This window comes from Anomaloglossus baeobatrachus, chromosome 7 (genome assembly GCF_048569485.1).
Source record: "Anomaloglossus baeobatrachus isolate aAnoBae1 chromosome 7, aAnoBae1.hap1, whole genome shotgun sequence".
Classification (NCBI taxonomy): domain Eukaryota; kingdom Metazoa; phylum Chordata; class Amphibia; order Anura; family Aromobatidae; genus Anomaloglossus; species Anomaloglossus baeobatrachus.
This window is the reverse complement of record NC_134359.1, coordinates 6371218-6384730: the sequence shown is the minus strand read 5'-3', so window position 1 is coordinate 6384730 and position 13513 is coordinate 6371218. Positions and strand designations below refer to the sequence as shown.

The 13513-nt window shown below is 48.2% G+C and overlaps 1 protein-coding gene across 1 annotated transcript in view; it reads right to left on the bottom strand.

Annotated features, from left to right (window-relative positions):
• Positions 1 to 409: 409 nt before the first annotated feature.
• The window catches only part of OSBPL11 (oxysterol binding protein like 11), a 50580-nt gene continuing 37476 nt past the window's right edge, over positions 410 to 13513 (bottom strand). Inside the window, 4 exon segments of the mRNA XM_075316984.1 lie at positions 410 to 1057; positions 1255 to 1408; positions 1849 to 2031; positions 2462 to 2648. Of these exon segments, the coding sequence (XP_075173099.1) occupies positions 1001 to 1057; positions 1255 to 1408; positions 1849 to 2031; positions 2462 to 2648 (581 nt within the window). The 3' untranslated portion in view covers positions 410 to 1000.

Below are 13513 nucleotides of genomic sequence, written 5' to 3'. Positions count from 1 at the left end.
TCTTGTGCAGCCCCCAAAGGTTGGTAGAAATTTCCAACTGCTTCTTGGCAGAAAAAAAAGGTTTCCCACCCCCAGAATAAACCATCATCAGTGGGGACGGATTAATACAAACCAACTGCAGCTCTGCTGGGAGACAAGGACATCAGGTGTAGAATCACCTGCCAAAGGAAACTGGCAGCTCTGGAGGTGACTGGAGGATAAGACCTGATGTAACAGCAGAATAGTGATTGCAGCTCTGGAGGTGACTGGAGGATAAGACCTGATGTAACAGCAGAATAGTGACTGCAGCTCTGGAGGTGACTGGAAGATAAGACATAATGTAATAGCAGAATAGTGACTGCAGCTCTGGAGGTGATTGGAGCTATCACTAGTGTTATACGGTGAATGTGGAGAGATGACTCAGGCCAGAGACAATTTACGATTTATTCTCATTCCTCCATCACACGGACGCCCCCCCTCCCGCTGCTCCGGAGCCGCCGTCCAGAGAGGGGGCCGCTCACACCAGATTGGAAGACGACATTCAGAAAAGATAAGGCACCACTCGTACTGTACAGAGAAGCTGCGTCCTCCAGTCACTGCGCAGGCTGCACCCCGTCTGGTGTATGATCAGTGAGGCCATGGCAGGAGAGGGGTTAAAATCGCAGACCCCAGCTCCTCTCACAATCCACAGGCAGCATGTGCAGGGAAAGGGTTAATTCTGACCGCAGCAGATTGTGGTCACATCCAGCGCGGACGCTCCACAGCAGACGAGACGACTTCCAGCTCCACAGAAGCTCCCGCGCAGGGAGCGGTCCCGGGGCGGCTCGGGGGCCGGTCAGAGGCCACGTAATACTGGATGAGAGCTCAGAGCAGAGAGACGTCTCTATCCACAGACCCCGAATCCAAGAGCAGGGGGAGGGGTTACAAAGGGGTGCAGAGACACGGCCCCCTAGAGCAGGGGCCAGTACACAGCATTGCTGGGCTCCAGTCCTCGGCGGTGCGGGTCCTGCCCAGACTTCGTCTATGGTCCGGAGCTGCAGCTCTTCCACAGCGGGCGGTTATAGATCCAGCCGTCACCCTGCAAGAGACACACAGATTACAGGGGGCCCCACCCCAAATACAGGCAGAAAACAGCAGCACAGAGCGTTTCAGGCTAGGTCACACCAAGAACAACTGCATGCAACAGTAACAGCAGAACAATGACTGCAGCTCTGGATGTGACTGGAGGAAATAGGTCAGGATCAGTACAGCGGGTCCTGTATTGCTTGGACTTACCTCCTTGGAGAAGTACTTTGTTTTCCACGGCGTCTCGGTGTCGGCGCGGTGCCGCTCCTCCGCCCTCTGCCGCTCTTCTAGCGCCCTCTTGTGCTCAGTGGCCTTGTCGATGTTCTTCGCCATCAGGGCTTCAGTCACGTGACACCAGAGCCTCCTGGACACCAGAAACAAGAGCGGTGGGTGCACGGGGGGAAGGGGGGGCAGCAATGAGTGCGCGGGGGCAAGCGATGAGCGGCGGGTGCGCGTGGGGCTGTGTCACCTCTGGGGAATGGCAGCCCCCCAGTGATTGCAGTCCGCGCTGACCCCCGTGCTCTGTTCCCCATCAGCAGTGTATTACATTTACACAACACTGTAGCGGCTGCTCGGCTCCATACCAGACACAGAAATATTGTGCTTGCTCTGGAGTTGTCATGGTAACATCAATATAATGTCTCTGCACAGGTTTACTGTTACATGACCTTTGTCATCTTCAACAAAGGGGAGGTCACATGACAGCAAGGAAATCCATGCACAGAAGCAACAGCTTCTTACTGTCGCCATGACAACCCCAGACCAAGCAAGATCTACCAGTCTGTATATTCTCTGTACAATCACCTGGACTCGAACAGTCCCTGCTTCTCCACCGGCCGCACCCGCTTCCTCGTCACCGGCAGCTTGGTCAGGTCCACACATCGGGTGTCTCCGCTGCTGGACGTGAACTCCAGGACGCTGTTCCACTCGCCCTGAATCTTACACACCACCGTGTTGGAGGGGTTGTGCTTCACCTCCCCGGTTACCCTGACAACGAAAACACACAGGACGCCGCCATGATACTGTGCGGACCCCACTGCCAACATCGGACCACCCACACCCCCCGCCACCTCCACTCAGAGCACACCTTTCCCCTGGACAGTGACCGGACCATCCCTCCTCCTCGGCAAAGTGCCCAGACCACCCCTCCTCTTCCTCTAGACAGTGACTGGACCACCACTCCTCCTCCTCCTGGACAGTGACCAAACTATCCCTCCTCCTCCCCCGTTCAGTGAACGGACAACCCCTCTTCCTCCCCCGGTCAGTGACCGGACAACCCCTCTTCCTCCCCCGGTCAGTGACCGGACAACCCCTCCTCCTCCCTCTGGACAGTGACCGGACCACCCCTCCACCTCCCCCGGACAATGACCGGACCACCCCTCCATATTCCCCGGACAGTTACCGGACCACCCCTCACCTGTGTAACTTTCCTCCATAGAAAGGCTTTGTGTGGAAGGTGATGGCTGCAGAGTAGCCGGTCTTGGAGCAGTTCACAGTCACCTTCCCTCCGAGCTCCACCCATGGTACGGTGAGGATGGAGCGGGCGTAGGCGCAGGGCAGAGTGAAGGTGTACTCCTCCTCATGCTCCAGGAGGTGCAGCACGCCTGGAAAAGGAGCCGCACTCAGAATACACCAAAACATAACGGACCCCCCAAATACACCGAGCTACCACCCCCGGGAAAATATACACTAGAAGAAATAAGGCTGAAATTACAAAGTGACCCCCCAAAAAAAAATAATACCACTGTGTACATACATTACTGATCGTGAGTTACCTCCTGTATTATACTCCAGAGCTGCACTCACTATTCTGCTGGTGCAGTCACTGTGTACATACATTACATTACTGATCGTGAGTTACCTCCTGTATTATACTCCAGAGCTGCACTCACTATTCTGCTGGTGCAGTCACTGTGTACATACATTACTGATCCTGAGTTACCTCCTGTATTATACTCCAGAGCAGCACTCACTATTCTGCTGGTGCAATCACTGTGTACATACATTACTGATCCTGAGTTACCTCCTGTATTATACTCCAGAGCAGCACTCACTATTCTGCTGGTGCAGTCACTGTGTACATACATTACTGATCCTGAGTTACCTCCTGTATTATACTCCAGAGCTGCACTCACTATTCTGCTGGTGCAGTCACTGTGTACATACATTACTGATCCTGAGTTACCTCCTGTATTATACTCCAGAGCTGCACTCACTATTCTGCTGGTGCAGTCACTGTGGCATGTAAAAGTTTGTGCACCCCTGCTCAAAATTGTTATTGTGAACAGTTTAGCAAGTTGAAAGGCTTAGTTGAAGCGGACGCATTTACTTGGTATTTTAGGTAAAAAAAAAAAAAGTGTTAATCATTATTAAAAATTGACAGATGAGCCGATGCAAAAGTCTATGCACCCTCCATGGTTAGTCCCTAGGAGCACCTCCTTTGGCGAGTATCACAGCTTGTAGCAACAAAGTCTTTCAATTCTTGTTTGAGGGATTTTCCTTCATTCTTCCTTGGAGACGTCTTCCAGTTCTGTGAGATTCCTGGCTCGTCTTGCATGCTCTGCTCTTCGTTGGAGACGTCTTCCAGTTCTGTGAGATTCCTGGCTCGTCTTGCATGCTCTGCTCTTCCTTGGAGACATTTTCCAGTTCTGTGAGTTCTGCAGGTCTCGAATCAGCTGCCCCCCTCACACACACCAAAACCCGCACAATCAACAGGCAACCCTGGCGCACCAGCCAGACTAAACAACTGAGACGGGCTTCCAGAAGTGCTGAGCGCATATGGAAGGTCTCATTCCACGGAGCACTTCATTGCATATAAAAGAGTCCCTCACCACCTTCAAGTCCACACTCACTGCTGTTGTGAATGTCAGTTATGCTTTGGCTGCTGTGAGGCTCCCTCTTGTGGCCAGGAATGGTTTGGACAGAGACCAGGTGTGTTGAGCAATGGGCGTTTCTATTGCTAACTCTCTGCCTATTTAAACCATGGTCTGATAGCAGGCTATGCCGGATGTCAGTTCTTTGTTCACCAGCCTGCTTCATTCTGCTCCAGACCACATCTACCCCAGGTAAGTGCTTGGCTCTTTATTTGTTGCTTGGTTCTTTTTGCTCTTATCTGAGTCCTGTCATTTGCTGTGGTTATTGTCAGTTTATTTGCATGCAGGGATCTTCCCTCTCAGTTGCTTAGCTGGAAAGCTCCCTGCAGCTATGTTTGGAGTATTGCTCCTATAAGTCCATGTGTTTGTTGCTTCTTGAATTTGTCATGGTTCCTGCTTTCTGTTCATTGGTATGACAAGAGCGCCTGGTATAGGACGGAGTTCAGATCCAGCGATCTGAAGGCTTTTTGTACTATCAGGTTTTTGGATTTTTGCAGGGTTTTTCTCTTGCCACCATCAGTCCCTTTCCTGTCCTTTCCTATTTTAGTCAGCGGGGGCCTCACCTTTTGCTAATCCTGTCATCTACCTGTGTATTGTGTTTTTCCTATATCACCGCAGTCTTTGAATGTTGAGGACTTGCTATTCTTGTCTATTTTCTGAGGCAGAGAGTTATTCATCTTTCCTACCTTTAGGATAGTTAGTTCTCCGGCTGGGTTCGCGGTGCACAGGATGTTAGTTCACCCCTCGGCTACTTCTAGTTGTGATGGTTAGTAAGGGGATGGCGGCCAGATTAGTTGCCAATGCTCTTGTCACCTTTTGCCAATGATTTGTGGTGGTCTTCCATGATTCCGGATCATAACAGTACATCTGGCCAACAAATTTAAAGGGTACTCTTAAGAAGGAAAAAAAAAAATAGAGAAAAAAGTCTGCTGAGAATTTTTTTTTTGGTGTATTTCCTCTTTTTCTTTGGGTTCCGTGGAAGATTTCTTTTGTCTAGCATGGATGAATTGGGTCAGCGTGTTGCTCATCTTGATGCTCAGGTTCGTCGTATAGAGTCTTATCTTGCACAGACTCCCCTTGCAGAGTCTAAGATTCCCGTTCCTGAATTTTTTTCGGGAGATAGGTCGAGATTTTTGAGCTTCAGGAATAATTGTAAATTATTTTTTGACCTGCGCCCTAAGTCCTCAGAGAATCCCGTACAGCAGGTTAAGATTGTCATCTCCTTGCTGCGTGGTGACCCTCAGGACTGGGCCTTCTCTTTAGCGTCTGATGATCAGATTCTCAATGATGTGGACTCCTTTTTTCAGGCCTTGGGTTTATTATATGACGAACCCAATATTGTGGACCAAGCAGAAAAGGTCTTGTTGTCCTTCACTCAGGGTCTGGATTCTGCAGAAACGTTTTGTCTGAAATTTCGAAAGTGGGCAGTCCTTACCAAATGGAATGATGACGCGCTTGCGGCTGTTTTTCGCAAGGGTGTTGCGGATGTTGTGAAGGATGTAATGGTGGGATTCCCCGTCCCTTCTGGTCTTGATGCCTCTATGACCTTGGCCATTCAGATTGATAGGCGGTTACGTGAGCGCAGGAAGATACCTGCTGGTTTTGTGCCTGTGGAACAGCCTTGGGAGCCTATGGAGTGTGATAGGGTCCTTTCTAATGCTAGTCGGCAGGGGTTCAGACGGAAGAATAGACTGTGCTTCTATTGTGGAGACGCTTCTCATAACATCTCTGTCTGCCCTAAACGTGAAAGGAGATTGGCTACTTCTGTTACTGTGGGTTCTTTGCAACCAAAGTTTCTTTTGTCTGTCACATTGATTTGCTCATTGTCTTCCTTTTCTGCATTTGCCTTTGTGGACTCAGGGGCAGCGCTCAATTTGATGGATTTTGGGTTTGCTAGGGATTGTGGTTTCCCCATGGTTCCTTTGCAAACTCCTATTCCTTTAAGGGGCATTGATGCTACCCCTTTGGCAGAAACCATTTGCAGACCCATAATCCGGTTCTTGACTGGAGATCCTTGTCGGTAGCTAGTTGGGGTTGTCAAGGTTTGCATCAGGACCTTTCCGTGTCCTCCACGTCTGCTCAGGCAGTTGATGTTCCGGCTTTCTTGTCTGATTTCCGTGATGTATTTAATGACCAGGAATCTGATTCTCTGCCCCCACACCGGGACTGTGACTGCCATTGAGCTGGTGCCCGGTTGTAAATTTCCCAAGGGGCGGATTTTCAACTTGTCTGTGCCCGAACATGATGCCATGCGGTCATACATCAGGGAATCATTGGAGAAGGGGCACATTCGGCCCTCTTCTTCTCCTTTGGGTGCTGGCTTTTTCTTTGTTGCTAAGAAAGATGGTTCGTTGAGGCCTTGTATTGATTACCGTCTTCTTAATAAAATTACGGTCAAATATCAGTACCCTTTGCCTCTGATGTCTGATCTGTTCTCTAGAGTGAAGAGTGCCAAATGGTTTACGAAACTGGATCTCAAGGGTGCGTATAATCTCATCCGTATTAAGGAGGGTGATGAATGGAAGACGGCTTTTAATAATCCTGAGGGGCATTTTGAGTACCTAGTGATGCCTTTTGGGCTCACTAATGCACCCTCCGTCTTCCAGGCCTTCATGAATGATATTTTTCAGGACCTTATTGGTAAATTTTTGATTGTCTATTTGGATGACATCTTGATTTTTTCTGATGATTGGGACTCTCATGTTGGGCAAGTACGGGCTGTTTTTCAGATACTTAAGGATCATGCACTGTACGTTAAGGGGTCAAAGTGCATCTTTGGGGTGCAAAGGATTTCCTTTTTGGGCTTCATCTTGTCTCCCTCCGCTATCGAAATGAACCTGGTTAAGGTTCAGACTATTTACGACTGGGTGCAACCGACTTCTCTAAAATCCCTACAGCAGTTTTTGGGGTTTGCCAATTTTTACCGTAAATTTATAGCCAATTTTTCTGCCATTGTCAAACCTCTGACAGATTTGACCAAGAAGGGAGCTGATGCAGAGCATTGGACCCCAGAGGCGATTGTGGCCTTCCAGGAGCTTAAAAGGAAATTCACTTCTGCCCCAGTCCTGCAGCAACCTGAGGTGTCTCGCCCATTTCAAGTTGAGCTCAATGCCTCAGAGATCGGAGCAGGAGCTGTTCTGTCTCAACGAGACGCTACTTCGGGTAAACTTAAGCCCTGTGCCTTTTTCTCTCGGAAGTTTGCTCCTTCTGAATGGAATTATGATGTGGGGAACCGGGAATTATTGGCTATGCAGTGGGCATTTGAAGAGTGGAGGCATTGGTTGGAGGGGGCTAGACATTAAGTTGTGGTGCTTACGGACCACAAGAATCTTACCTATCTGGAATCTGCCAAGAGGTTGAATCCTCGGCAGGCCAGGTGGGCTTTGTTTTTTACCCGGTTTAATTTTGTGGTCTCTTTTTTGCCAGGCACCAAGAATGTTAAGGCCGATGTCCTTTCCAGGAGTTTCTGCGCTGACTCTTTGGAGGTTGTCGAACCGTCTACTATCCTGAATGATGGTGTAGTTTTCTCGGCCATTTCGCCTGATCTGCGGTTGGCACTGGCGGAATTTCAGGGGGATAAACCTGAGAGATGTCCTACAGGGAAACTGTTTGTCCCGGACAAATGGAGAGACAGAGTTGTCTTTGAAGTTCATTGCTCTGTTTTGGCGGGTCATCCTGGCATTTTTGGTATTCGGGATCTTGTGAGACGCTCTTTTTGGTGGCCTTCCCTGTCCCGGCATGTCCGTCGTTTTGTGCAGTTGTGTGGAGTTTGTTCTAGGTCCAAGCCCTGTTGTTCACGTTCTAGTGGGCTTTTATTGCCTTTGCCGGTATCTAAGAAACCTTGTACGCACATCTTTATGGATTTTATTTCAGAGCTTCCCGTCTCTCAGAAAATGACTGTGATTTGGGTGATCTGTGACAGATTCTCCAAGATGGTCCACTTGGTTCACCTATCTAAGTTACCGTCTTCATCAGAGTTGGTGCCTTTGTTTTTCAAACATGTTGTTCGTTTGCATGGTATTCCCGAAAACATTGTTTCTGACAGAGGGGTGCAGTTTGTATCCAGGTTTTGGAGGATTTTTTGTTCCAAATTGGGTGTTCAGCTGTCTTTCTCCTCTGCGTTTCATCCTCAGACCAACGGTCAGACTGAAAGGGCTAACCAGACCCTGGAGACCTATTTACGGTGTTTTGTTTCTGCGGATCAGGATAACTGGGTTTCGTTTTTGCCTTTGGCTGAATTTGCCCTTAATAGAGCTAGCTCTACCACATTGGTGTCCCCCTTTTTCTGCAATTTTGGGTATCACCCCAGGTTCCTCTCAGGGCAGCTTGAGGCGTCTGACTGTCCAGGGGTGAATTCGGTGGTACACAGAATGCAGCAGATTTGGGGGCAGATAGTGAATAAATTGTTTCAGTCCCAAGAAACTGCCGAAAAGTTTGCCAACCGGCGTCGGACTGTTGGTCCCCGGTTTAAAGTAGGGGACGTGGTGTGGTTATCCTCTAAAAATATTCCTATGAGAGTTCCATCTCCTAAATTTAAGCCCAGATTTATTGGACCTTATAAGATTTCGGAGATTATCAACCCTGTATCTTTCCGTTTGACTCTGCCTGTGTCATTTAAGCTTCACAATGTCTTCCATAAGTCCTTGTTGAAGAAACATGTGGAGCCGGCAGTTCCTGCAGCAGCGCCTCCTGACCCTGTTTTGGTACAAGCGGATCTGGAGTATGAGGTTGAAAAAATTCTGGATTCCTGTCGCAGTAGGCGACAGCTTCAGTACCTTGTGAAATGGAAGGGTTATGGGCAGGAGGATAACTCTTGGGTTGTGGCTTCTGACATTCATGCGGACAGGTTGGTTCGCGCCTTCCATCATGCTCATCCTGAGCGACCCGGTGGCGTTGGTGAGGGTTCGGTGACCCCTCCTCAAGGGGGGATACTGTTGTGAATGTCAGTTATGCTTTGGCTGCTGTGAGGCTCCCTCTTGTGGCCAAGAATGGTTTGGACAGAGACCAGGTGTGTTGAGCAATGGGCGTTTCTATTGCCAACTCTCTGCCTATTTAATTCCTGGTCTGATAGCAGGCTATGCCGGATGTCAGTTGTTCCTTATTCACCAGCCTGCTTCATCCTGCTCCAGACCACATCTACCTCAGATAAGTGTTTGGCTCTTTGTTGTTTGGTTCTTTTTGCTCTTATCTGAGTTTGTCATTTGCTGTGGTTATTGTCAGTTTATTTGCATGCAGGGATCTTCCCTCTCAGTTGCTTAGCTGGGAAGCTCCCTGCAGCTATGTTTGGAGTATTGCTCCTATAAGTCCATGTGTTTGTTGCTTTTTGAATTTGTAATGGTTCCTGCTTTCTGTTCATTGGTATGACAAGAGTGCCTGGTATAGGACGGAGTTCAGATCTAGAGATCTGAGGCCTTTTTGTACTATCAAGTTGTTGGATTTTTCCAGGGTTTTTCTCTGGCCACCATCAGTCCCTTTCCTATCCTGTCCTATTTAGTCAGTAAGGCCTCACCTTTTGCTAATCCTATCATCTGTGTATTGTGTTTTCCTATATCACCGCAGTCTTTGAATATGGGGGGCTTGCTATTCTTTATCTATTTTCTGAGGCAGAGAGTTATTCATCTTTCCTTCCTTTAGGATAGCTAGTTCTCTGGCTGGGTTCACGGTGCACAGGATGTTGGTTCACCCCTCAGCTACTTCTAGTGTTGATGGTTAGTAAGGGGATGGCGGCCAGATTAGTTGCCAATGCTCTTGTCACCTTTTACCAATGATTTATGGTTGTCTTCCATGGTTCCGGATCATAACTCACTGCTGCAAAACAAACCTACTTCTCATCCCTCATATCCTCTCTGTCTCACAACCCTAAACAGCTAGTCAACACTTTCAACTCTTCCCTCCGTCCCCCGGCACCACCTCCCTCTCCTCTCATCTTAGCTGAAGACTTTGCCTCTTTCTTCATGCAGAAGATTGACAACTTCAGAGCAAGCTTTGGCCCACAATCACCACAGCCACTCCTCACAACTACTCAGCCCTCTTTCCTCCAAATCCAGCTTCTGCACCATGACGGAAGATCATCTTTCCACTCTACTCTCAAGATCACATCTCACAACCTTGTCTGCTTGATCCACTCCCATCGCACCTCATACTCAATCTCACCACAGTCCTCATCCCAACCCTAACCCAAATCTTCAACCTATCACTAAGAACTGGTGTATTCCCTTCATGCTTTAAACATGCCTCCATCACACCCATCCTCAAAAATCTCTCCCTTGACCCATCCTCGGTGTCAAACTATCGCCCCATATCACTTCTTCCTTATGCCTCAAATCTACTGGAACAGCATGTCCATCTTGAACTGTCCTCATACCCCTCCTCCTGCTCTCTCCTTGACCAGTTACAATCTGGTTTCCGACCCAATCATTCCACTGAAACTGCCCTAGCTAAAGTCACCAATGACCTACTAACTGACAAAGCCAAGCGACACTACTCTATCCTCCTCCTCCTGGACCTGTCCTCTGCCTTCTACACTACTCTGTCCTCCTCTTGGACCTGTCCTCTACATTACTCTGTCCTCCTCTTGGACCTGTCCTCTACATTACTCTGTCCTCCTCCTCCTGGACCTGTCCTCTGCCTTCTACCCTACTCTGTAGAGATAAAAATATAGCGCATATGAGAAGCACCCGTGGAGTGATTTCTGTATATTTATATTATAGAACTGCTCACCTGGTTAGGTTGTGCGCCCTCGCACAACCCCGGTGTTAGATGTATAATTCCTTTGGGGGATGAGGGACTGTCTCAGCTGGCGTTATCCGTTGTTTTGCTGGGTGGATCCAGGTTTGTTGCCGCTGCTGGCTTCAGATTGACCGACTTTTAAATCCTGGAGCTCTGTGCGGACCTGTGTCCTCCCGCTGTTAGTTCAAATGATCTGATGGATTCTATTACTCACAGCAGCTCTACCCGGATTCCCTTATGGGAGTAGGCATATAGAAAAAAGATTCCGGTCTTTGTGAGCGCTAGTAATAGATCTTTGGTCTTTGATCTTTTAAGAAATTTGGCTTTATTATTAATAACATAAAGCTCTTGTATTAACACAACGCGTTTCAGCAAGATACACTCGCCATCCTCAGGTGTAACAAGAGCACTTCACACACATTAAATTTAGATAAAATAATGAGTCTCACTTGTGGGGTTGTTTTATTTTATCTATAAATTTAATGTGTGTGAAGTGCTCGTTACACCTGAGGATGGCGAGTGTATCTTGCTGAAACGCGTTGTGTTAATACAAGAGCTTTATGTTATTAATAATAAAGCCAAATTTCTTAAAAGATCAAAGACCAAAGATCTATTACTAGCGCTCACAAAGACCGGAATCTTTTTTCTATATTCTACCCTACTCTGTCCTCCTCCTCCTGGACCTGTCCTCTACCTTCTACACTACTCTGCCCTCCTCCTCCTGGACCTGTCCTCTACACTACTCTGTCCTCCTCCTCCTGGACCTGTCCTCTGCCCTCTACACTACTCTATCCTCCTCCTCCTGGACCTGTCCTCTGCCTTCTACACTACTCTGTCCTCCTCCTCCTGAACCTGTCCTCTGCCTTTGACAAAGTAGACCACTCCCTTATGCTACAGATTCTCTCATCTCTGGGCATCACAGACTTGGCCCTATCTTGGATCTCCTCATACTTAACCGACCGAACTTTCAGCGCCTCCCACTCTCACACCACCTCCTCATCTCACCCCCTATCTGTCGGGGTCCCCCAAGGCTCAGTTCTTGGACCCCTGCTGTTCTCCATTTACACCTTCGGCCTGGGACAGCTCATAGAGTCCCACGGCTTTCAGTATCATCTCTATGCCGATGACACACAGATCTACCTCTCTGGACCTGACATTACCTCCCTACTAACCAGATTCCCACAATGTCTGTCTGCTATTTCATCCTTCTCTGCTCGATTCCTAAAACTGAACATGGACAAAACAGAATTCATTGTCTTTCCTCCTAATCACTCAACCCCCCCACCTGACATATCCATTAATATCAATGGCTGCTCACTTTCCCCAGTCCCACGTGCTCGCTGCCTGGGAGTAATCCTAGACTCTGATCTCTCTTTCAAGCCACACATCCAAGCCCTCTTCACCTCCTGCCGCCTCCAACTCAAAAATATTTCTTGGATCCGTACATTCCTTTCCCAAGAAGCTGCAAAATCCCTAGTGCATGCCCTCATCATCTACCGCATGGATTATTGCAACCTCCTGCTCTGTGGCCTCCCTTCTAACAGTTTCACACCCCTACAATCTATTCTAAACTATGGTGCCCGGCTAATCCACCTCTTCCCCCCGCTACTCCCCGACCTCTCCTCTCTGGCAATCCCTTCACTGGCTTCACATTGCCCAACGACTCCAGTTCAAAACCCTAACCATGACATACAAAGCCATCCACAATCTGTCTCCTCCCTACATCTGTGACCTAGTCTCCCGGTACCTACCTGCACGTAACCTTCGATCTTCACAAGATCTCCATCTCCTCTTCCCACAATTGCGTACAAGATTTCTCCCGTGCCTCCCCCATACTCTGGAACGCTCTACCTCAGCATATCAGACTCTCGCCTACCTTGACAAGCTTCTAAAGGAACCTGAAGACCCACCTCTTCCGACAAGCCTACAAACTGCCGTAACCCTCAATCTGATACAGTGCCGCACAATCAGCTCTACCCTCACCTACTGTATCCTCACCTATCCCTTGTAGACGGTGAGCCCTCGCAGGCAGGGACCTCTCTCCTCCTGTACCAGTCTGTGCCTTGTATTGTTTATGATTATTGTACTTGTCCCTATTGTGTATACCCCCTCACATGTAAAGCGCCATAGAATAAATGGCGCTAATAACAATAAAATAAAAATAATAATAATTATTCCTGGCTTGTCTTGCATGCACTGCTCTTCCTTGGAGAAGTCTTCCAGTTCTGTGAGATTCCTGGCTTGTCTTGCATGCTCTGTTCTTCCTTGCAGAAGTCTTCCAGTTCTGTGAGATTCCTGGCTTGTCTTGCATGCTCTGTTCTTCCTTGCAGAAGTCTTCCAGTTCTGTGAGATTCCTGGCTTGTCTTGCATGCACTGCTCTTCCTCGGAGAAGTCTTCCAGTTCTGTGTGATTCTTGGCTCGTCTTTCATGCACTGCTCTTTTGAGGTCTGGTCACAGATTTTCAATGATGTTCAGATCAGGGGACTGTGAGGTCATTGTAAAACCGTCAGCTTGCGCCTTTTGAGGTCGTCTATTTTGACTTGTGTTTAGGATTGTTATCCATTTATAGAAGCCATCATCTATTCTCCTCTATTCTCTTGTTTTCACCTTCAGCTTTTTTACAGATGGTGTTCCATTTACATCATGAATTTGTTGAAATTTCATAGACTCCATTCTTCCCTCTACCTGTGAAATGTTCCCCATCTCATTGGCTGCAACATAACCCTGAAGCATGATTGATCCACCCCCATGCTTAATGGTTGGTGAGATGTTCTTTTCCTGATATCCTGTGCCCTTTCTTCTCCACACATACCTTTGATCATTGTGGCCATAGAGTTCTTTTTACCCTCATCTGTCCCCAGGACTTG